General features: G+C 44.7%; 1 protein-coding gene across 1 annotated transcript in view; it reads left to right on the forward strand.

The window, feature by feature from the left end:
* Positions 1–23,028, forward strand: part of LOC123748618 (sacsin-like) — a 240,243-nt gene extending 217,215 nt beyond the window's left edge. Inside the window, exons 5-6 of the mRNA XM_069330759.1 lie at positions 2,660–13,311; positions 22,592–23,028. Coding sequence (XP_069186860.1) covers positions 2,660–13,311; positions 22,592–22,888 — 10,949 coding nt within the window. The 3' untranslated portion in view covers positions 22,889–23,028. The remainder of the gene's footprint in view (positions 1–2,659; positions 13,312–22,591) is intronic.
* The last annotated feature ends 654 nt before the right edge of the window (positions 23,029–23,682 follow it).

The following is a 23,682-nucleotide window of genomic DNA, read 5'->3' on the forward strand; positions in this document are numbered from 1 at the left end:
ATGCCAGGTTGGCTAACATAAGAACGGCCTTTAGAAACTTGTGTAAGGAATCTTTCAGAACATTATATACCACATATGTCAGACTAATCCTGGAGTATACGGCTCCAGCATGGAGTCCATATCTAGTCAAGCATAAGACTAAACTGGAAAAGGTTCAAAGGTTTGCCACCAGACTAGTACCCGAGCTGAGAGGTATGAACTACGAGGAGAGACTACGGGAATTTAACCTCACTTCGTTGAAAGACAGAAGAGGTAGAGGGGACATGATCACCACATTCAAGATTCTCAAGGGAATCGACAGGGTTGATAAAGACAGGCTATTTAACACAAGGGACACACGCACTAGGGGACACAGGTGGAAACTGAACGCCCAAATGAGCCACAGAGATATTAGAAAGAACTTTTTTAGTGTCAGAGTGGTTGACAAATGGAATGCATTAGGAAGTGATGTGGTGGAGGCTGACTCCATACACAGTTTCAAGTGTATATATGATAGAACCCAATAGGCTCAGGAACCTGTACACCTGTTGATTGACAGTTGAGAGGCGGGACCAAAGAGCCAGAGCTCAACCCCCGCAAGCACAATTTCGTGAGTACAATTAGGTGAGTACACACACACACAATCAACTAGGTGAGTACAACTAGACGAGTACAACTAGGTGGGTACACACACCGAGCGAGGAGGTACACAGACACACGGGCGTGCGGAGGGGTACACACCACCCTATCCCTCCCTCCCCTTTCTTCCCAAGCTCCAACTCCCCAACAAGAAGGGCATGTGCTACACAATCTGATCACCTGTATAATTATGCACAGACGCTCTACGTCCTCCAACACCCTATCCTAACCACACACCTCTAAACCATACTATGACATAGAGCGTCCGCGAGGGGCACCACTCGCAGCGCTGAATCGGCTGGTCCCGCTCTACCTAGACAGGTGGTTGCAGACACTCTACGTCATAGATTTCCCTACTGTCAGCTACGAATGAAAGGTGGACAGGTGATCAATTCAAAGTCGTCATTCATGAGTGACTTGAATGATGACTCAGTCATTAAGTCACAGACGCAACTTTTTTTTTTAGTCACTCGGTGAATTTTTTTTATAATTAATTGTTGAAGTAAGTACGATTGTCTTAATTTGCCTGGAACCAGGAATTCGACGTGAATTTTAGGTTCATGTGAGGCTAGGACCGGACAGCGAGTCCCAGCAGGCCAGACAGAGAGTTCCAGCGGGCCAGACAGAGAGTTCCAGCGGGCCAGAAAGAGAGTCCCAGCGGGCCGGATGGAGAGTCCCAGCGGGCCGGACAGAGAGTTCCAGCAGGCCGGAAAGAGAGTCCCAGTGGGCCGGACAGAGAGTCCCAGCGGGCCGGACAAAGAGTCCCAGCGGGCCGGAAAGAGAGTCCCAGCGGGCCGGACAGAGAGTCACAGCGGTCTGGACAGACAGTCCCAGCGGGCCGGACAGAGAGTCTCAGCGGGCCGGACAGAGAGTCCCAGCGGGCCGGACAGAGAGTCTCAGCGGGCCGGACAGAGAGTCCCAGCGGGCCGGACAGAAAGTCCCAGCGGGCCGGACAGAGAGTCACAGCGGTCTGGACAGAGAGTCCCAGCGGGCCGGATAGAGAGTCACAGCGAGCCGGACAGACAGTCCCAGCGGGCCGGATAGAGAGTCACAGCGGGCCGGACAGAGTGTCCCAGCGGGCCGGACAGACAGTCCCAGCGGGCCGGACAGAGTCCCAGCGGGCCAGACAGAGTGTCCCAGCGGGCCGGACACAGTCACAGTGGGCCGGACAGAGAGTCACAGTGGGCCGGACAGAGAGTCCCAGCGGGCCGGACAGAGAGTCACAGTGGGCCGGACAGAGAGTCCCAGCGGGCCGGACAATGAGTCCCAGCAGGCCAGACAGAGAGTCCCAGCGGGCTGGACACAGAGTCACAGTGGGCCGGACAGAGAGTCCCAGCGGGCCGGACACAGAGTCCCAGCGGGCCGGACAGCGAGTCCCAGCGGGCCGGACACAGAGTCCCAGCAGGCCAGACACAGAGTCTCAGCGGGCCGGACACAGATTCCCAGCAGGCCGGACACAGAGTCCTATCAGGCTGGACAGCGAGTCCCAGCGGGCCGGACAGAGAGTCCCAGCAGGCCAGACACAGAGTCTTAGCGGGCTGGACACAGATTCCCAGCGGGCCGGACACAGAGTCCTATCAGGCTGGACTGAGAGTCCCAGCGGGCCGAACAGAGTGTCCCAGCGGGCCGAACAGAGTGTCCCAGCGGGTCACATGTTGCCAGTGGGCCGAATCCTGGAAGGTGTGGCTTCTAATGCTTTGCCTTCGCTGTCTCAGCGGTGCTGGTCATGCTCATGTTGCGCTTGGTTCCCCCCCCCCCATGCTTTCCTTCCTCTATTAGCACATTAATGTATGGTACTGGTGTTTGATAGGCCTACACCAGCGCAGAGGCCAGGTAGTTATGTGGATGTGTCAAGTGCCAGAATCAATGCTCCCGGGAGCTGCCTGGCTCCAGCCCAGAAAATGTTTATATATAATTTTCAGAAGAGCTTAGGTACCACACAATAAGATGGACGCTGTATGCAAGGTATAAATATGTGTAATGCCTCAAGTACTTATGTAGCTATGAATACATATGTAAAATACATTATGTCTTGTTACAGGTGTATCTCAGCTGATGGAGTTCTCTGCCAGTCATCATGGAGCTGAACTGCTCTCTCAGAGTGCTCAGGTGGTCCAGCAACGCTCTCTCTCCCAGCAACAGTTGCAAAGCTGGCTGCTGAAAGTTTGGTCAGTTATGCAACATTTAGATCTACAAAGTGTAAGGCATGTAGCCTTGGTGCCTTGCAGTCCCAGTTTAACACATTCCTCCAAGCTAATAAGTCTTTCTTCTGCAATCATTGTGCAAAATGGATCAATACCGCTATCAGAAGATGCAACAGCTGCTCTGGGACTTTTAAAAGTGCAAGTAATTCCTAGACCTCCAGAATATGTTCGACATCATCAATTACACAGTTATTTCAGTAATTCTGATGCTCAAGGTGTATCCCAGGCGTTGCTTAAGGTGCTGACAATGCATGACAGTAATGATCTTGCATGCAACTTTAATAAGTGTAGAAATGATGCACTGGCTCAGGCTCTACTTAATGTTACTGAAATACACAATCTTCATCCAGATATTGTGAACCTTTACAAAGATCTTAATATCTTTAAAGCCAAAGGAGAGAACTGTATTGTAACAGATGTAAACATTAATCAGTGTAGCAAAATATTTCCTGAGATCAGTAACTTTCCAGTCAATTTTCCTGAAACTTTCATTGTACCAGCCTCTGTGACTGACAGACAGCTTGCACAAAACTTGGGTGCCACTGAACTGTCAAAGGAAATGCTGTGCCTATTAGCCCTGCAGAACACGTACTCTGATAACGACACACACAAACTTGTGACATACATTTTCCAAGACAGTCTCTTACAGAGTAGTGAGAAAATTCTAAATCAACTTCGGTCTGTGAGATTTGTTCCCAACAGGAGTGGCACACTTTTGCTGCCAAGCCAGGTTTATGATCCTGAGGATATTGACAATGATGCTCTGATATCAGAAGATTTAAACCCACAAACCAGCTTTCAGAAATATTGCCCCATATTACGAGCTCTTAGGATGAAGAAAGTGTGCAATATGCCAACAAATGAATTCATTCAGATCATAACAAATTTTCATACGAAATCATTGACTGATGAGGAGAAAGTAAAAAAAGCAGCAGCTTTGCTTAGAGCAGCAAATCGTCGACCTGATTGCCATCAGATATGTCAAGCTGTAAGAGGTGTTAGCTTTGTATATGGTGAAACAACTAAACCAGCTGGCTATCCTCTCAGCTTAAATTGGGCAACATTTTCTGAACCATACAGACCTCAAGATATCAAGAGTTACAGTCACTTCAAGAATGTGCTGGGCTCTGTGGTCCCCCTGGTACATTGTTCCGACATTTGTAATGTTGCTGACAGCTTTAGCTGGAATCACAAGCCAAGTGTTAACAGTCTTATTGAACATTTAAGACATATAATGATGGTATACCAAAATACAGAAGATGAATATTTTCCATTAATTAAGGAAACATACAAGCAGCTTTCAGCATTTGTTGATACTTCAGATGTTTGCTATTTAGACTCATTGTCAAATTCCCCGTGTGTGTTTACGGAGGCGGGCTTCAAGGACCCTAAGACAGTGTACATCTCTTCGCAGATCGGGGACATACAATTATTGCCATACATGTATTCTTTACCATTTGAATTCCGTGATTGTAGTAGTCTTTTTCATGCTCTAGGATGTTTTGAAACACAATCAAAGGAGCTGTTCTTGACACTTTTACGACAAATTCAACATCACCACTCCTCAGAGCAATGTGCAGATGTTGATTGTGACAGAAATATAGTTGTACAAGTTCTTCGTAAACTTGAACCTTTTTGCAAAGATATTCCTCCATGTGAACTGCTGTTGCCTGTGGAAAACACTAACGGAACGCTGGAACTAATTGATGTAAAGCAATGTTCTTATTCAGAACAATCATGTGAGTGGATTGACAGTGACGAACTGGGAATAAGAATAGTTCACAACAGTGTTGGAACCAAACTAGCAAAAGCTTTAGGTGTTGCACCTCTGAGTAAACATTTACTGGCTGGAGAAGAGGCTTTTATGGAATGGGGACAAGAGGAGCCGCTCACCACACGTCTCCACAACCTGCTCCGGCAGTACCGTGACGGTGTGGCAGTCATGAAGGAGTTGGTGCAGAATGCTGATGATGCTGGCGCCACCACTGTTTCCTTCCTCTATGATGAACGTCAAAATGACGATGCACGAACAAGACTTCTGAGCAATAAACTAGAAGAGTGTCAGGGTCCAGCTTTATGGGCCTATAATGATGCGCTCTTCACTGAGGAAGATTTTTCCAATTTAAGAAAATTAGGCGCAGGAACTAAGGAATATCAGTCCACAAAAATAGGAAAATTCGGACTTGGATTTTGTTCTGTTTATAACCTGACAGATGTGCCAAGCATTGTGAGTGGCACCAATTACATTATATTTGACCCACACATGACTTACTTAAACAGCAATAGCCAGACTCCTGGAGTGAGATTCAACTTTTCAAGCAAGAGAAATTTATATATGCTGAGTAAACTTAATGGACAATTTAAACCATTTAATGATGTTTTTGGCTGTAACATCCAACAGACAAAAAAGTTTGATGGCACTTTATTTCGCTTTCCATTAAGAACTGCATCCCAAGCCTGCACAAGTGAGATCAGTGATGTCACCTACAGGCAGAAAGACATGACAAAACTGCTTCAGATGTTTAGCAAGATTATTGGAGAACTTCTTCTCTTCACTCAGAATGTTAAGGACATCAAAGTGTTTCACTTAAATAAGAGTGCATCATCACCAACAGAGAAAGTGCTCTTATTTGAAAGTTTAAGAACAATAAAGAAAGTTTGTCCTTCACCGGCAAACTCTGCCTTCAGCAAAACAACTGATGAAACACAAGTGAAGAGAGTTGCTAAACTTTTTAATAATGATTTTAAGTGGAACTTAGAAACTTTTCAAGAGAGCATTTTTTCAGAAGTAAAAGTTGTATGTTCAGAAGAAGGGAGTCAATTTAGTGGCGTTGACAAAGGTGTTTGGACCGTCACGTGGCTCACATCCTGGCACTGTGGCAACGGGGCATCATGTCAGTTTGCCGAAACTCTTGCAGGAAAAGCTCTACCTCTTGGTGCTGTGGCGATGCCATTAACAGAACACAATGATGGCTGGCAACCCATTAAGCTGTCAGAACTTCCTCAAGGATTTTATAATGAGAGCCATATGCACTGCTTTCTGCCATTGCCAGTAACAACGCGTCTGCCAGTACAAGTAAATGGCTTTTTTGAAGTGGCTCCAGACCGTACAAGTCTTCAGACGCAGACAGAGGATGATCGAGTGGAAGGTTCAGACTGGAATGAAACTTTGATGAATGATGCCATAAATGCTGCTCATCATAGCCTTATATCTTCTCTTAAAGTTGAAGGTCTTAGTCGGGACTGTCCATATTACTGCCTCTGGCCCGTATACCACGGCACAGATGATGAATTAGTATTAAACTTCACAAAGTATTTTTATAATACAATTGTCAGCGAGGCTCTGCCAGTCTTTCGGAGCAGAGGTGAATGGCATCCACTGAATGTCTGTAAGTTTCTAGAAGAAGACTTTTACGAACTACAAGACATTGGTAACATTGCTTATGAATATATGGAAAAGTTTTTGGGGTCTTCAGGCTTTATGATAGTGTTACCAAAGGAAATTGTTTCTGGATTCCAGTTTGATCAAATATGTGAACACATGGTCACTAAAGACTTCTTTTTCTTAAATGTTTTCATGCCAAACATAAGGGAGCAACACGTTACTCCAGAGAAGAGAAACAAGCTGACTTTGCATATCTTTGATACTAGGCATCCATGTTTTGAAAAGCTCAGAAATGTCTATTGTATTCCTACAATCCCAGAAGGAAAGTTAAGAAAGCCTTCTGACCTAATAGACCCTAAGAGTAGGATTGCAAAAATGTTCAGCACAGTCGATGAGAGATTTCCGGAGGACCTGTTTTGGAATAATTCTGATAGACATTATATTCTTTTACATTTGGGAATGAATTCTGAATGTATTCCTTCAGAGATGGTCAAGAACAGAGCAAACACAATTGTGACATTGTCTTGCCCTAATTGTGCTGTTGAAAGATCTTTGGAAATCTTGCATTATATTGGAACTCGAGATAATTATGAACAAGAGAATATTGCAAGGATAATTCAGAATGTGTCGTTCTTACCTGTCATGGCCAAGCCACAAGACTGGCCCCTCACATGGAGAGGTGACACTACACTACACAAAGCCCAGGTGTGTGATGATCATGGCCAGCTTGGTAAGCTTAACATTCTGGGAGAGATGAAGTCTGTAGGGTTCTCTGAACCTCTTGACATGTGTTTGGGAGAATTCAAAGAGCTTGTTGGCAGCACAAATGTATTACTCTGGCAGCATAATATACATAATGTTGGGATATCTCTGATGGAGAGACTTGGCATTATTATTCTCGAAGACAAGCTGCCTTTCAATAAAGTGTGTCAGCAGCTCAAAATATTATCTACTGTCTCGCCAGCAGTCGGTAACATCAATAAAATATGCCATAAAATCTACAGGTATTTTGAGAACACTTTTCAGTCTTCAATTGCAATCATTCCCGAGGAATTTAAAGAGCTAAGAAATGAGAAAGTATTACTTACGAAACATGGCTTTATGGAACCCAGTCTTTTTGCACTTAATACTGAGATAGACTGTTCACCGGACTTGTTCTCAGTGCAAGGGGAAGGACTTGGCATGTACAAACACTTAACAGAAGCCCTTGCTATCGTACCAACCTTTCGTGCAGATGTTGTATTTCAAGTAATATGTCAAAAGAAAGAAAAATATAAATCAAATCAAATAAGTGAGCTAGAAGTGTCACAAATTTCCAAGCTTCTGGCATTGTTGTTTAATGTTCGACATTCGGGTGAGTTATGCCTTCACTTGCTGCACCTTCCTAATGCAGATGGTTATCTCTGCCCCATACGTAAGTTGTGTTGTGAAGATGGAGTTAAGCTCAGTTCCGGTAAATTTAACTGTTTGCATAAAAACATTTCTCTGTCGTTGGAAATGACAAATTGGCTAGGAATAAAAACAAAAACTCGGCAACGCCTTGAAAACTCTTCAAGTAGAATACATTTTGGTCAGAATGAGCCCTTAACCACCAGACTGAGGAACATTCTTCAAGAATATCCATGTGATTGTGGAATAATGAAGGAGCTGTTGCAGAATGCTGATGATGCAGGAGCAACAGAAATTGCCTTCATTAAAGACTTTAGAAATCTCTCTGATAAACAGTTGTTTGACAAGACTTGGGCGCCACTACAGGGACCTGCTCTTACTGTCTACAATAACAAAGGTTTCACAGAAAAAGATCTACAAAATATTCAAGACTTGGGTGACAGCAACAAACGCCAGGACCTAGCCAGCACAGGGCAGTATGGCATTGGGTTTAATGCTGTCTACCACTTGACCGATGCTCCATCATTCTTAACACGAGGCCCTGACCTCCCCCAGGGAGAGACTCTGTGCATGTTTGACCCTCACTGTCGTTATGACCCTATGGCGACTCCTGACCATCCTGGGGTTCAGTTTGTGAACCTCCAAGACTTGCGGAGAGATCATCCAGATTCTTTCCAAGGATATCTTGAAAATATTTTTCTTCAGCAAGAAGGCACAGTTTTTAGGCTTCCACTAAGGACTGAAAACAAGTCTGAAATATCAGATCCCTTCCCATGCTGGAAGCTGACACAAAAGTTGATTGAGTTCAAGAAGGAAATGGCAAAATGTTTGTTATTTTTAAGAAATGTTCGCAAAATTTCCATTATGAGCATTTCAGAAGGTGGAGAATGTTGTATTGAATATTGCGTTGAGTCATCCATACAGCAACAAAATGAGCTCTTAAAGCTGCAACATATGATGGAAGAAATGAAGCATCTTGATGATAATTTATATTCTGTCTTTAATATAGACATGATGAGAGCATCTTATATAATGACAGTCACAGACACAAACAAGGCAAAATACACCTGGTATATTGTTCAGCAACTTGGTTCAGAAAATAAAGATAGTGTGCCAGAGATAGTGAAGGATGCCTTCTCCCGCAAGGACCTGCGTCTGCTTCCTCATGCTGGAGCCGCTATTCTTCTGGAAACCAACCAAGAGGAAATTAATGACTTATTTACAACATCTTGTTACCTTCCATTACCAGTAAAATCAGGCTTACCATTCAGTGTTAATGGACATTTTACTCTAAATTCTTCTCGACGGGATTTGTGGACCGGATCAGAGGATCCTAAAGCTCGGTGGAATACTTGGTTGATGAAGGAGGTGCTTGTCCCTGCTGCCGTGTGTGCTCTTAATTACTATAGGACATTCATTTTCCCAGAAAGTGATAATAAGATTACAAAAGACAAGTATTTACTTAATATGAATCTATATATGATGACCTTGCCTGATGGAACTAATACTGAATCAAATAAATGGAAGGATCTTGTTAAGTGGTTTTATGAGTACATAATTGATCAGGAGCTACATTTCTTTAATATTTATATTCCTGAAAGTGATAATGTCTCTGGTCCACAAAACGGAGAGTTAAAATGGCATGCATTTAGAAAGTCCGGAAATAAATTTCCCCTTTACTTTGTCACTCCTCGTGGTGTTCCTGGTGGTGGTGTTCCTATTAAAGCTCCTGTCTTAAACACACTAAGGAGGCTTGGCATGAAAGTGGGTAGCTCAGTTATGCTCAACAAACTCAGAAGTGTTAAAATCCCGTGTCACTGGCTGAAGCCAGATGTTGCTCTTGAGTTTCTCCAGTCCTGGGATAAAGATTACCCTGACAAGTGTAACCCAATGTTAAATGAACACATTACTAAGACCCCATTTTTAAGTACAAACAACGTGAGTATTGTCTTCATTTACCTTACACACTCCAAAGATTTCCTCAGTAAATTAGAAGGCCTTCCACTGCTGCTTACTAATGACATGATCCTCAAATACTTTAATTCCAAGGAACCAGTATTTATTTCACCATACTGCTCCTTACTACCAAATTCTGCACATGAATTTGTAAACATTAAGATGGTAAAATTATTAAAAGATTCTCAAGTAGACTACAAGAACATTAATGCCCTGAAAGAGTTCACATTAAAGGATCTGGCTGACAGACTGCATACAAGATTGGACAAGACATATCATCGCAGTGAAGCCTTTTTGCCATTACGCGACGACCTCCATGATTGGTTAAAAATGCTTTGGAAATTTATATTAGAGTATTTGAATTTTAGTAAAAAGAACATTGGGAGTATTTTTGGTTCAGGATTTATGGCATGTAATTATAAGATGGAGAGAGAATATATTATGAACACTCTTGGAGACTGGGCATTGTATCCTTTAACTGACAACAACCAGAAATATTTAGTTACATTAAAGAACGCCTGGAGAGTTCTTGACAACAATCCATCTTCAGTATTCCATCACTTGCCTGTTCCTCATCCATGTCTCAGTATTATTCCAGCTGGGTTACCCATTCACTTAACAGCAACATTAACAGATCCTTCAGTTTTGCTAGACAACCTCTACTTCCACAGAGAGAGAATTGCCCTCTATGTTAAACCAAGCGGGATGGAACCTTATAAAAAAATGACTGAGGTATTGGAATATTTTGGTGCACGTTATTCTAGTACTTCACTCCCTCATTATAAACTCCGTTCACTCCCTATGTTTGAAGACGTTTGTGGAGTTGTGCAGAATTTGGAAGACAAGAACTTTATTGTACCAGTTGGGTCAAAGCTTGATTTAAAACGTTTGGTTAAATTAGCAGAAATTAAAAATATAATAATTTTAAAGGAAGGAACATCAAATGCAAGATGTTTCTATTACTACTTGAGTTCAGGATGTCTTCTGGAGGATCTGGAAATTTATACTAAACTAATTCTGCCAAATTTTAAGTATTTGTCACCTGAAGAACGAACCTACTATCTGGAAAAGATACGAGATGAACTAAAAGAAGCACATATGGCAGAAGTGTATTCGACAAGTCTAATAAATGTTGTTTCAATATTAAAAAAGACTCCTTTTATAGAGCTAAATGGAAGTTGGAAAACTGCAGACAATTTCTATGATCCCAATAATCCAGTATTCAAAGTGATGGAGCTGAATAATTTACCAAAAGAATGGTTATCACAAGAATGGCAGTACTTTCTCCAATTGTCTGGCATGGTACATGAACTGACTGCTGAAATGTACGTGAAGTATGCGAGAACATTATCACCTAATGATTCTGAAGTTAGACCAAAGTCTAAAGTTCTCACACAATACCTTTTTGACAAGTATGATAATCTAAAGTGCAATGTTTCACAGATAAGGAATATTGAATTTCTTGTTCCACATGAGAGTGAAGAATTAGAGGAGATTCTCCCGCACTTCAGAACTGCATCTGGATTGTTGTCTTTCTCTAGCGGTGTGCCATCAAAATTTGCTAATATTCTGTGGACAACTGCAAGCCTTTTGCCACGTTATGCAACGTCATGCAGGAGTGATATTAAGAAACATCTGAACATCGTGGACGCTCCACCTGAAGAAAAGGTTCTTGAGCACATACAAAATCTTTGTAGATTTTTAAAATCTAAACAAAAGAACTCAAATGCCGCCATTGAGAGTATAATGGAAAGTATTTACCAGTATTTACAAGAGTGCAGAAACAGTGTTCATGATACACTTGCTTGCCAGAGAACTCCTGTAGTGCATATACCGACGCACTCAACCTTTGTTGCTGCTGATTGTGTGATTGAAATATTGGAAGTTGAAATTATCCCATATTTATTGAGAGTTCCAACAACATATGTGAAATATATTGATGTTTTTAAGAAACTTGGAGCCCTTGAGGTCGCTACGTGTGACTCGTATGCTCAAGTATTGAAAATGATTTATGAAGAAAGTGGCGGGAAAGTATTGCATCCTGAAGAATCTAAGTGTATGAAGGCAGCTCTTGAAGGCTTGGTGAAAAAGAAATCAAATCTCAAAGACCTGAAGGTTTCTGAACTATATCTCCCAACAAAGGAAAAAAAATTGGAAAAGTCTTCTGAAATGTATGTGCAAGATGTTGAATATTTAGAGAACGGGAAAGGAAAATTAAACATACTAATATTTGCCGGGTTTAAAGTCTTAAAGATAGAAATGACTGATAGTGACTTTGTGAATATGTTGCCTAAGAATTTGCAGCCAAATCTTTTGTCTCAAGTTGTGAAGGAAAACCTTGACAGCAATACCGAGGAAATAACAACAGAATTACTTAAAGAGTTAAGACAAATCTTGCATTCAGATACTATTAAACTGAATATATTGAGAATTATAAATCATGATAGAGTATCTTCAGGATCATGTTTAGATAAAGCTGAAATAAAAGAATTGATGGATAGTCTTGACAGAGTGGAGGTGAAGCAGTTGAAGGTAATTACCACCACTCTAACGGTTAATGAAGACGAAGTTGGGAAACGAGACAGGCAGTTCTTTGTACAAGTTTGTAATAGAGAAGAGAGAAAAGTTACACTTTATATTTCTGAAACCATTGACAGTACTTTTGTTGTCTGTGGACTGTGTAAAACGTACAGAGAACTACTTAAGTTAGTTACAGCATCAGTGATGGAGAATTTAGGACACATATTGAGGTTATATGAGAAACCACATGAAATTCCTTTATTACTGAATAACTTAGGTATTACTGCATGGGAAGGTCAGAATAGTGCATATGAGTGCTATCAAACAGATGTAGGTTCATACCTCGATGAAGATCTAATCCATTTGCTGGATAATGAATTTTGTCAGTTCCACGAGGGAGAGATTGTCTGTATGAAGAAGTACATTCTTGAAGGAGATGAATCTACCGAAGATAATATATACATAATTGTTCAAGTAAAGCGCTTGGTGAGAAGTCATGATAGCTTATTTATGAATGAATACGAAGTTGACACTGGATGTGAAGCAAAGTCCTGCATGATAGTTCGAGCCCATCAGCTGTACAAGTTTGTAAGAGCTAAGGAAAGTATGAGAAGTGATGTGGTACAAACTGATGGGGTCTTAACCGAAGATGAACCTGGCAGTCTCTCTGAGAAAGAAATTATGAAGAATATAAAGAAACAATTAAAAGAAATATGGAAAGTTAAAGATGAAAAAGAAAGGCGGCACCTCTTACGGCGCTTGATCCTCAAGTGGCATCCAGACAAGAACCTTGAGAGAGTACCCGCTGTATACCCGCTCTGTACCCGCGTGATGCAATATATGCAACACCTGGTGAAGCGTCTGGAGAATGGAGAGATTATTCCAGACGATGAAGATGTTACAAGTGAAAATACTTTCAGCGGTCCCTCCAGTGCCTACAGTAATACATTCAAACCAACATCCAGTGATTTCTTCAGTAAAACATTCAAAACAACATCCAGTTATTTCTTCAGTAAAACATTCAAAACAACTTCTAGTGATTTCTTCAGCAGTGCATTCAACTCACCGCGCAGCCAATCCTCAGGTTCCTTCAAGTATTTCAGAAGTAAGATGAAGGAGAGAAAGTTGCCTGATCGTCTTGAAGCCAACAAGTGGCTTAAACAAGCAGAACATGACTTTGGCGAAGCACAGAGACGTGACGGAGGGTCTTCCTGCTGGACCATGTACATGTGTCATCAGGTAAGTGTACACTTTTGTTATGTTCTTTTGTGCTATAACACTTATGTGTGTATGTTGTAGGTTTTGTGCTACAACACTTATGTGTGTATGTTGTAGGTTTTGTTCTACAACACTTATGTGTGTAGGTTTTGTGCTACAACACTTATGTGTGTATGTTGTAGGTTTTGTTCTACAACACTTATGTGTGTAGGTTTTGTGCTACAACACTTATGTGTGTATGTTGTAGGTTTTGTTCTACAACACTTATGTGTGTAGGTTTTGTGCTACAACACTTATGTGTGTATGTTGTAGGTTTTGTTCTACAACACTTATGTGTGTAGGTTTTGTGCTACAACACTTATGTGTGTATGTTGTAGGTTTTGTTCTACAACACTTATGTGTGTAGGTTTTGTGCTACAACACTTATGTGTGTATGTTGTAGGTTTTGTTCTACAACACTTATGTGTGTGTATTGTAGGTTATAAAATACGAATTAAGTAATGTATACTTAGATGTGGAGTCCCTGTGCCGGGTGTGGGAGTCCCTGTGCCGGGTGTGGGAGTCCCTGTGCCGGGTGTGGGAGTCCCTGTGCCGAGTGTGGAGTCCCTCTGCCAGGTGTGGGAGTCCCTGTGCCAGGTGTGGAGTCCCTGTGCCGGGTGTGGAGTCCCTTTGCCAGGTGTGGGAGTCCCTGTGCCAGGTGTGGAATACCTGTGCCTTCTTTTACCAACTTCGAGGTCAACTCCGGAGCGGGAGCCTCCTAGGGGCAGTTCGTTGTTGCCTTCAACCTCGTCCTTACAGTTCCTGCGACAGCCCGGGAAACAATCGTATGGACTTTTGCCTTTCCATTGGAGACTTTCGGCGCCGTCGAGAGGGGGGAAGACCTGCTGCATGGGTGACAGCTTCTCCTCCGTATCAACCTACCCTGGCTTTGTGCCCTAGAGAGGCCACTCCAGACCGACAACCAGAGCGCACCTCAATAGTCTCAATAGCGTGTATATATGAGGGCAGGAGGAGAAAACCCAGATGATGAGGAGCTATGGTGGATGAGTGAGGGAGGAAGGTGACCACACTTTGTGACTCTACCCCAGTGTGTAGTGGTGATGTATGGGTTCCTGTGGTGTCTGTAGTGGTGGTGTATGGGTTCCTGTGGTGTCTGTAGTGGTGATGTATGGGTTCCTGTGGTGTCTGTAGTGGTGATGTATGGGTTCCTGTGGTGTCTGTAGTGGTGGTGTATGGGTTCCTGTGGTGTCTGTAGTGGTGGTGTATGGGTTCCTGTGGTGTCTGTAGTGGTGATGTATGGGTTCCTGTGATGTCTGTAGTGGTGATGTATGGGTTCCTGTGATGTCTGTAGTGGTGGTGTATGGGTTCCTGTGATGTCTGTAGTGGTGATGTATGGGTTCCTGTGATGTCTGTAGTGGTGATGTATGGGTTCCTGTGATGTCTGTAGTGGTGATGTATGGGTTCCTGTGATGTCTGTAGTGGTGATGTATGGGTTCCTGTGGTGTAATGTAGTGGTGATGTATGGGTTCCTGTGGTGTCTGGAGTGGTGATGTATGGGTTCCTGTGGTGTAATGTGGTGGTGGTGTATGGGTTCCTGTGGTGTCTGTAGTGGTGATGTATGGGTTCCTGTGGTGTAATGTAGTGGTGATGTATGGGTTCCTGTGGTGTAATGGTGGTGTATGGGTTCCTGTGGTGTAATGTAGTGGTGGTGTATGGGTTCCTGTGGTGTAATGTAGTGGTGGTGTATGGGTTCCTGTGGTGTCTGTAGTGGTGGTGTATGGGTTCCTGTGGTGTCTGTAGTGGTGGTGTATGGGTTCCTGTGGTGTCTGTAGTGGTGGTGTATGGGTTCCTGTGGTGTCTGTAGTGGTGGTGTATGGGTTCCTGTGGTGTCTGTAGTGGTGGTGTATGGGTTCCTGTGGTGTCTATAGTTGTGGTGTATGGGTTCCTGTGGTGTAATGTAGTGGTGATGTATGGGTTCCTGTGGTGTAATGGTGGTGTATGGGTTCCTGTGGTGTAATGTAGTGGTGGTGTATGGGTTCCTGTGGTGTAATGTAGTGGTGGTGTATGGGTTCCTGTGGTGTCTGTAGTGGTGGTGTATGGGTTCCTGTGGTGTCTGTAGTGGTGGTGTATGGGTTCCTGTGGTGTCTGTAGTGGTGGTGTATGGGTTCCTGTGGTGTCTGTAGTGGTGGTGTATGGGTTCCTGTGGTGTCTGTAGTGGTGGTGTATGGGTTCCTGTGGTGTCTGTAGTGGTGGTGTATGGGTTCCTGTGGTGTCTGTAGTGGTGGTGTATGGGTTCATGTGGTGTCTGTAGTGGTGGTGTATGGGTTCCTGTGGTGTCTGTAGTGGTGGTGTATGGGTTCCTGTGGTGTAATGTAGTGGTGGTGTATGGGTTCCTGTGGTGTAATGTAGTGGTGGTGTATGGGTTCCTGTGGTGTCTGTAGTGGTGGTGTATGGGTTCCTGTGGTGTCTGTAGTGGTGGTGTATGGGTTCCGGTGGTGTCTGTAGTGGTGGTGTATGGGTTCCTGTGGTGTCTGTAGTGGTGGTGTATGGGTTCCTGTGGTGTCTGTAGTGGTGGTGTATGGGTTCCTGTGGTGTCTATAGTGGTGGTGTATGGGTTCCTGTGGTGTAATGTAGTGGTGGTGTATGGGTTCCTGTGGTGTAATGTAGTGGTGGTGTAAGGGTTCCTGTGGTGTCTGTAGTGGTGGTGTATGGGTTCCTGTGGTGTAATGTAGTGGTGGTGTATGGGTTCCTGGGGTGTCTGTAGTGGTGGTGTATGGGTTCCTGTGGTGTAATGTAGTGGTGGTGTATGGGTTCCTGTGGTGTAATGTAGTGGTGGTGTATGAGTTCCTGTGGTGTCTGTAGTGGTGGTGTAAGGGTTCCTGTGGTGTCTGTAGTGGTGGTGTATGGGTTCCTGTGGTGTAATGTAGTAGTGGTGTGTGGTTCCCTGTGGTGTAATGTAGTGGTGGTGTATGGGTTCCTGTGGTGTCTGTAGTGGTGGTGTATGGGTTCCTGTGGTGTAATGTAGTGGTGGTGTATGGGTTCCTGTGGTGTAATGTAGTGGTGGTGTATGGGTTCCTGTGGTGTAATGTAGTGGTGGTGTATGGGTTCCTGTGGTGTAATGTAGTGGTGGTGTATGGGTTCCTGTGGTGTCTGTAGTGGTGGTGTAAGGGTTCCTGTGGTGTCTGTAGTGGTGGTGTATGGGTTCCTGTGGTGTAATGTAGTGGTGGTGTATGGGTTCCTGTGGTGTCTGTAGTGGTGGTGTATGGGTTCCTGTGGTGTCTGTAGTGGTGGTGTATGGGTTCCTGAGGTGTAATGTAGTGGTGGTGTATGGGTTCCTGTGGTGTCTGTAGTGGTGGTGTATGGGTTCCTGCGGTGTAATGTAGTGGTGGTGTATGGGTTCCTCTGGTGTAATGTAGTGGTGGTGTATGGGTTCCTGTGGTGTAATGTAGTGGTGGTGTATGGGTTCCTGTTGTGTAATGGTGGTGTATGGGTTCCTGTGGTGTAGTGTTGATGTATGGGTTCCTGTTGTGTAGTGGTGATGTATGGGTTCCTGTGGTGTAGTGGTGATGTATGGGTACCTGTGGTGTAGTGGTGATGTATGGGTTCCTGTGATGTAGTGGTGATGTATGGGTTCCTGTGGTGTAGTGGTGGTGTATGGGTTCCTGTTGTGTAGTGGTGATGTATGGGTTCCTGTGGTGTAGTGGTGATGTATGGGTTCCTGTGGTGTAATGTAGCGGTGGTGTATGGGTTCCTGTAATGTAATGTAGTGGTGATGTATGGGTTCCTGTGGTGTAGTGGTGATGTATGGGTTCCTGTGGTGTAGTGGTGATGTATGGGTTCCTGTGGTGTAGTGGTGATGTATGGGTTCCTGTGGTGTAGTGGTGATGTATGGGTTCCTGTGGTGTAATGTAGTGGTGGTGTATGGGTTCCTTTGGTGTAATGTAGTGGTGATGTATGGGTTCCTGTGGTGTAATGTAGTGGTGATGAATGGGTTCCTGTGGTGTTATGTAGTGGTGGTGTATGGGTTCCTGTGGTGTAATGTAGTGGTGGTGTATGGGTTCCTGTGGTGTATGGGTTCCTGTGGTGTAATGTAGTGGAGGTGTATGGGTTCCTGTGGTGTAACGTAGGGGTGGTGTATGGGTTCCTGTGGGTTAACGTAGGGGTGGTGTATGGGTTCGTGTGGTGTAATGTAGTGGTGGTGTATGGGTTCCTGTGGTGTAGTGGTGGTGTATGGGTTCCTGTCGTGTAATGTAGTGGTGGTGTATGGGTTCCTGTGGTGTCTGTAGTGGTGGTGTATGGGTTCCGGTGGTGTAATGTAGTGGTGGTGTATGGGTTCCTGTGGTGTAACGTAGTGGTGGTGTATGGGTTCCTGTGGTGCAATGGTGGTGTATGGGTTCCTGTGGTGTAATGTAGTGGTGATGAATGGGTTCCTGTGGTGTAATGTAGTGGTGGTGTCTGGGTTCCTGTGGTGCAATGGTGGTGTATGGGTTCCTGTGGTGCAATGGTGGTGTATGGGTTCCTGTGGTGTAATGTAGTGGTGCTGTATGGGTTCCTGTGGTGTAATGTAGTGGTGGTGTATGGGTTCCTGTGGTGTAATGTAGTGGTGGTGTATGGGTTCCTGTGGTGTAATGTAGTGGTGGTGTATGGGTTCCTGTGGTGTCTGAGAGTGGTGGTGTATGGGTTCCTGTGGTGTAACGTAATGGTGGTGTATGGGTTCCTGTGGTGTAATGTAGTGGTGGTGTATGGGTTCCTGTGGTGTAGTGGTGGTGTATTGGTTCCTGTGGTGTAATGTAGTGGTCATGTATGGGTTCCTGTGGGGTAATGTAGTGGTGGTGTATGGGTTCCTGTGGTGTAACGTAGGGGTGGTGTATGGGTTCCTGTGGTGTAATGTAGTGGTGGTGTATGGGTTCCTGTGGTGTAGTGGTGGTGTATGGGTTCCTGTGATGTAATGTAGTGATGGTGTATGGGTTCCTGTGGTGTAATGTAGTGGTGGTGTATGGGTTCCTGTGGTGTAATGTAGTGGTGGTGTATGGGTTCCTGTGGTGTATTGTAGTGGTGGTGTATGGGTTCCTGTGGTGTAATGTAGTGATGGTGTATGGGTTCCTGTGGTGTAATGTAGTGGTGCTGTATGGGTTCCTGTGGTGTAATGTAGTGGTGGTGTATGGGTTCCTGTGGTGTATTGTAGTGGTGGTGTATGGGTTCCTGTGGTGTAATGTAGTGGTGGTGTATGGGTTCCTGTGGTGTCTGTAGTGGTGGTGTATGGGTTCCTGTGGTGTCTGTAGTGGTGGTGTATGGGTTCCTGAGGTGTAATGTAGTGGTGGTGTATGGGTTCCTGTGGTGTCTGTAGTGGTGGTGTATGGGTTCCTGTGGTGTAATGTAGTGGCGGTGTATGGGTTCCTCTGGTGTAATGTAGTGGTGGTGTATGGGTTCCTGTGTTGTAATGTAGTGGTGGTGTATGGGTTCCTGTTGTGTAATGGTGGTGTATGGGTTCCTGTGGTGTAGTGTTGATGTATGGGTTCCTGTTGTGTAGTGGTGATGTATGGGTTCCTGTGGTGTAGTGGTGATGTATGGGTTCCTGTGGTGTAATGTAGCGGTGGTGTATGGGTTCCTGTAATGTAATGTAGTGGTGATGTATGGGTTCCTGTGGTGTAGTGGTGATGTATGGGTACCTGTGGTGTAGTGGTGATGTATGAGTTCCTGTGATGTAGTGGTGATGTATGGGTTCCTGTGGTGTAGTGGTGGTGTATGGGTTCCTGTTGTGTAGTGGTGATGTATGGGTTCCTGTGGTGTAGTGGTGATGTATGGGTTCCTGTGGTGTAATGTAGCGGTGGTGTATGGGTTCCTGTAATGTAATGTAGTGGTGATGTATGGGTTCCTGTGGTGTAGTGGTGATGTATGGGTTCCTGTGGTGTAGTGGTGATGTATGGGTTCCTGTGGTGTAGTGGTGATGTATGGGTTCCTGTGGTGTAGTGGTGATATATGTTTTCCTGTGGTGTAGTGGTGGTGTATGGGTTCCTGTGGTGTAGTGGTGATGTATGGGTTCCTGTGGTGTCTGTAGTGGTGGTGTATGGGTTCCTGTGGTGTCTGTAGTGGTGGTGTATGGGTTCCTGTGGTGTAATGTAGTGGTGGTGTATGGGTTCCTGTGGTGTAATGTGATGGTGTATGGGTTCCTGTGGTGTAATGTAGTGGTGGTGTATGGGTTCCTGTGGTGTCTGTAGTGGTGGTGTATGGGTTCCTGTGATGTAATGTAGTGGTGGTGTATGGGTTCCTGTGGTGAAATGTAGTGGTGGTGTATGGGTTCCTGTGGTGTAACGTAGGGGTGGTGTATGGGTTCCTGTGGTGTAACGTAGGGGTGGTGTATGGGTTCCTGTGATGTAATGTAGTGGTGGTGTATGGGTTCCTGTGGTGTAATGTAGTGGTGATGTATGGGTTCCTGTGATGTAATGTAGTGGTGGTGTATGGGTTTCTGTGATGTAATGTAGTGGTGGTGTATGGGTTCCTGTGGTGTAATGTGGTGGTGTATGGGTTCCTGTGGTGTTATGTAGTGGTGGTGTATGGGTTCCTGTGGTGTCTGTAGTGGTGGTGTATGGGTTCCTGTGATGTAATGTAGTGATGGTGGTTGGGTTCGTGTGGTGTAATGTAGTGGTGGTGTATGGGTTCCTGTGGTGTCTGTAGTGGTGGTGTATGGGCTCCTGTGGGGTAATGTTGTGGTGATGTATGGGTTCCTGTGGTGTAATGTAGTGGTGGTGTATGGGTTCCTTTGGTGTAATGTAGTGGTGATGTATGGGTTCCTGTGGTGTAATGTAGTGGTGATGAATGGGTTCCTGTGGTGTTATGTAGTGGTGGTGTATGGGTTCCTGTGGTGTAATGTAGTGGTGGTGTATGGGTTCCTGTGGTGTATGGGTTCCTGTGGTGTAATGTAGTGGAGGTGTATGGGTTCCTGTGGTGTAACGTAGGGGTGGTGTATGGGTTCCTGTGGGTTAACGTAGGGGTGGTGTATGGGTTCCTGTGGTGTAATGTAGTGGTGGTGTATGGGTTCCTGTGGTGTAGTGGTGGTGTTTGGGTTCCTGTGGTGTAATGTAGTGGTGGTGTATGGGTTCCTGTGGTGTCTGTAGTGGTGGTGTATGGGTTCCTGTGGTGTAACGTAGGGGTGGTGTATGGGTTCCGGTGGTGTAATGTAGTGGTGGTGTATGGGTTCCTGTGGTGTAACGTAGTGGTGGTGTATGGGTTCCTGTGGTGCAATGGTGGTGTATGGGTTCCTGTGGTGTAATGTAGTGGTGATGAATGGGTTCCTGTGGTGTAATGTAGTGGTGGTGTCTGGGTTCCTGTGGTGCAATGGTGGTGTATGGGTTCCTGTGGTGTAATGTAGTGGTGCTGTATGGGTTCCTGTGGTGTAATGTAGTGGTGGTGTATGGGTTCCTGTGGTGTAATGTAGTGGTGGTGTATGGGTTCCTGTGGTGTAATGTAGTGGTGGTGTATGGGTTCCTGTGGTGTCTGAGAGTGGTGGTGTATGGGTTCCTGTGGTGTAACGTAGTGGTGGTGTATGGGTTCCTGTGGTGTAATGTAGTGGTGGTGTATGGGTTCCTGTGGTGTAGTGGTGGTGTATTGGTTCCTGTGGTGTAATGTAGTGGTGATGTATGGGTTCCTGTGGTGTAATGTAGTGGTGGTGTATGGGTTCCTGTGGTGTAACGTAGGGGTGGTGTATGGGTTCCTGTGGTGTAATGTAGTGGTGGTGTATGGGTTCCTGAGGTGTAGTGGTGGTGTATGGGTTCCTGTGATGTAATGTAGTGATGGTGTATGGGTTCCTGTGGTGTAATGTAGTGGTGGTGTATGGGTTCCTGTGGTGTAATGTAGTGGTGGTGTATGGGTTCCTGTGGTGTATTGTAGTGGTGGTGTATGGGTTCCTGTGGTGTAATGTAGTGATGGTGTATGGGTTCCTGTGGTGTAATGTAGTGGTGCTGTATGGGTTCCTGTGGTGTAATGTAGTGGTGGTGTATGGGTTCCTGTGGTGTATTGTAGTGGTGGTGTATGGGTTCCTGTGGTGTAATGTAGTGGTGGTGTATGGGTTCCTGTGGTGTCTGTAGTGGTGGTGTATGGGTTCCTGTGGTGTCTGTAGTGGTGGTGTATGGGTTCCTGTGGTGTAATGTGGTGGTGTATGGGTTCCTGTGGTGTCTGTAGTGGTGGTGTATGGGTTCCTGTGATGTAATGTGGTGGTGTATGGGTTCCTGTGATGTAGTGGTGGTGTATGGGTTCCTGTGATGTAGTGGTGGTGTATGGGTTCCTGTGATGTAGTGGTGGTGTATGGGTTCCTGTGGTGTAAAGTAGTGGTGGTGTATGGGTTCCTGTGGTGTAATGTAGTGGTGGTGTATGGGTTCCTGTGGTGTAATGTAGTGGTGGTGTATGGGTTCCTGTGGTGTAATGTAGTGGTGATGTATGGGTTCCTGTGGTGTAATGTAGTGGTGGTGTATGGGTTCCTGTGGTGTAATGTAGTGATGGTGTATGGGTTCCTGTGGTGTAATGTAGTGGTGATGTATGGGTTCCTGTGGTGTAATGTAGTGGTGGTGTATGGGTTCCTGTGGTGTAGTGATGGTGTATGGGTTCCTGTGGTGTAGTGGTGGTGTATGGGTTCCTGTGGTGTAATGTAGTGGTGGTGTATGGGTTCCTGTGGTGTAATGTAGTGGTGGTGTATGGGTTCCTGTGGTGTAATGTAGTGGTGGTGTATGGGTTCCTGTGGTGTAATGTAGTGGTGGTGTATGGGTTCCTGTGGTGTAATGTAGTGATGGTGTATGGGTTCCTGTGGTGTAATGTAGTGGTGATGTATGGGTTCCTGTGGTGTAATGTAGTGGTGGTGTATGGGTTCCTGTGGTGTAGTGATGGTGTATGGGTTCCTGTGGTGTAGTGGTGGTGTATGGGTTCCTGTGGTGTAATGTAGTGGTGGTGTATGGGTTCCTGTGGTGTAATGTAGTGGTGGTGTATGGGTTCCTGTGGTGTAATGTAGTGGTGGTGTATGGGTTCGTGTGGTGTAGTGGTGGTGTATGGGTTCCTGTGGTGTAGTGGTGGTGTATGGGTTCCTGTGGTGTAATGTAGTGGTGTTGAGATATGGGTGGGTATCATTCCTATTATCTTCAGCTTGTGTTCCTATGCTGCCTCACACTCTCGTGCTCATTCTTCTCCTCATCAAAAATGAGGATGTAGAAGAATATGGAAATAATTATCATTGAGTTAGAAAAATATAAGGAATTTTTTTCTAATTTCTTATTTTGTAAAATTCAAATCAACTAAAGATCTGCTTTACTTACAGGCAGCAGAGAAAATGTTGAAGGCGGCCTTATATCTTGAGGACCGAGACTCAGCAGCAAGATTCCAGAGAGGAAGAGCATGTCATTCCCTTACTGGTATATCATTAAGAGTCACATTAAGTAGTTGCTGCACACTTGCCTCTGACATAGAAGGTAAAGTTGGTCACCACACCAACATGCGCTACCCTTCCCTCCAAGGGTGTCCTTGTGACAACTACACTACTGATGACGCCAACTTCGTCTTGACGAAGACTGAAGAATTAATGAAGTTGCTAAGACCTCGTTTTGTAAGTTTGTAAATTTTATTATATACTACGTGGTACCCGGCGTTGCCCGGGTCTGTCTGTCTCCCATCTTCCATCTATCCATCTCTTTATGTTTCCGTTCATCTACGTGTCCATCTTTCTGTCAATCTTAGAATCTAAAGTGGGTCACAATAGAAATATCCATCAGCCTATTTATCCATCAGTCCATCAATTTATCTACACATCTATCTAACCATCAGTCTCTCTATTCATCTATCCATCCATCTATTCATTTAGCTGTCTATACATGTATCTTTATATTTATCCATCTCTATTTCTTCATTTATACATTTATCTTTCTATTTACGCAACCATCTATCCCTCCATCTACTTATCTATGAGGTTACCGGGAGGTGGATGGGATAGTCTGCCTCTCCTCCCAACCCTCTTCTCACATCTCCCCCTTTAAACCTCTCGTCTCATTCCCCTTTGTCCCCCTCCCATCTTTCTCCTTTCCTGCCTTCCCCTTCATCCCACCCCTTTCCCCTGGATCCTTTCCCTGCTTCCCCTTCTCCTCCAACCATTCCTTGCACCTCCACTCTCCCTCCTCCACTCCCCCCTCTAGCCTCATTTCTCTATCTCTCTCTCTCTCTGTCCTACAATTTTACTAATAGAATAATAAGAGCAAGTATCACTATGTCTTTATAACATTAAATATCAGTCACGCAGTATATAACAGTTCCCCTTTACAATTTGTGGGTTAATTTTCAGTTCTCTATTGAAGGAGGGAAGTTCAGAATTAAATTTGACATGTTTTTGGGGATTATATCCTTAGTTTAATACCTTAT

This window comes from Procambarus clarkii, chromosome 24, assembly GCF_040958095.1.
Source record: "Procambarus clarkii isolate CNS0578487 chromosome 24, FALCON_Pclarkii_2.0, whole genome shotgun sequence".
NCBI lineage: Eukaryota > Metazoa > Arthropoda > Malacostraca > Decapoda > Cambaridae > Procambarus > Procambarus clarkii.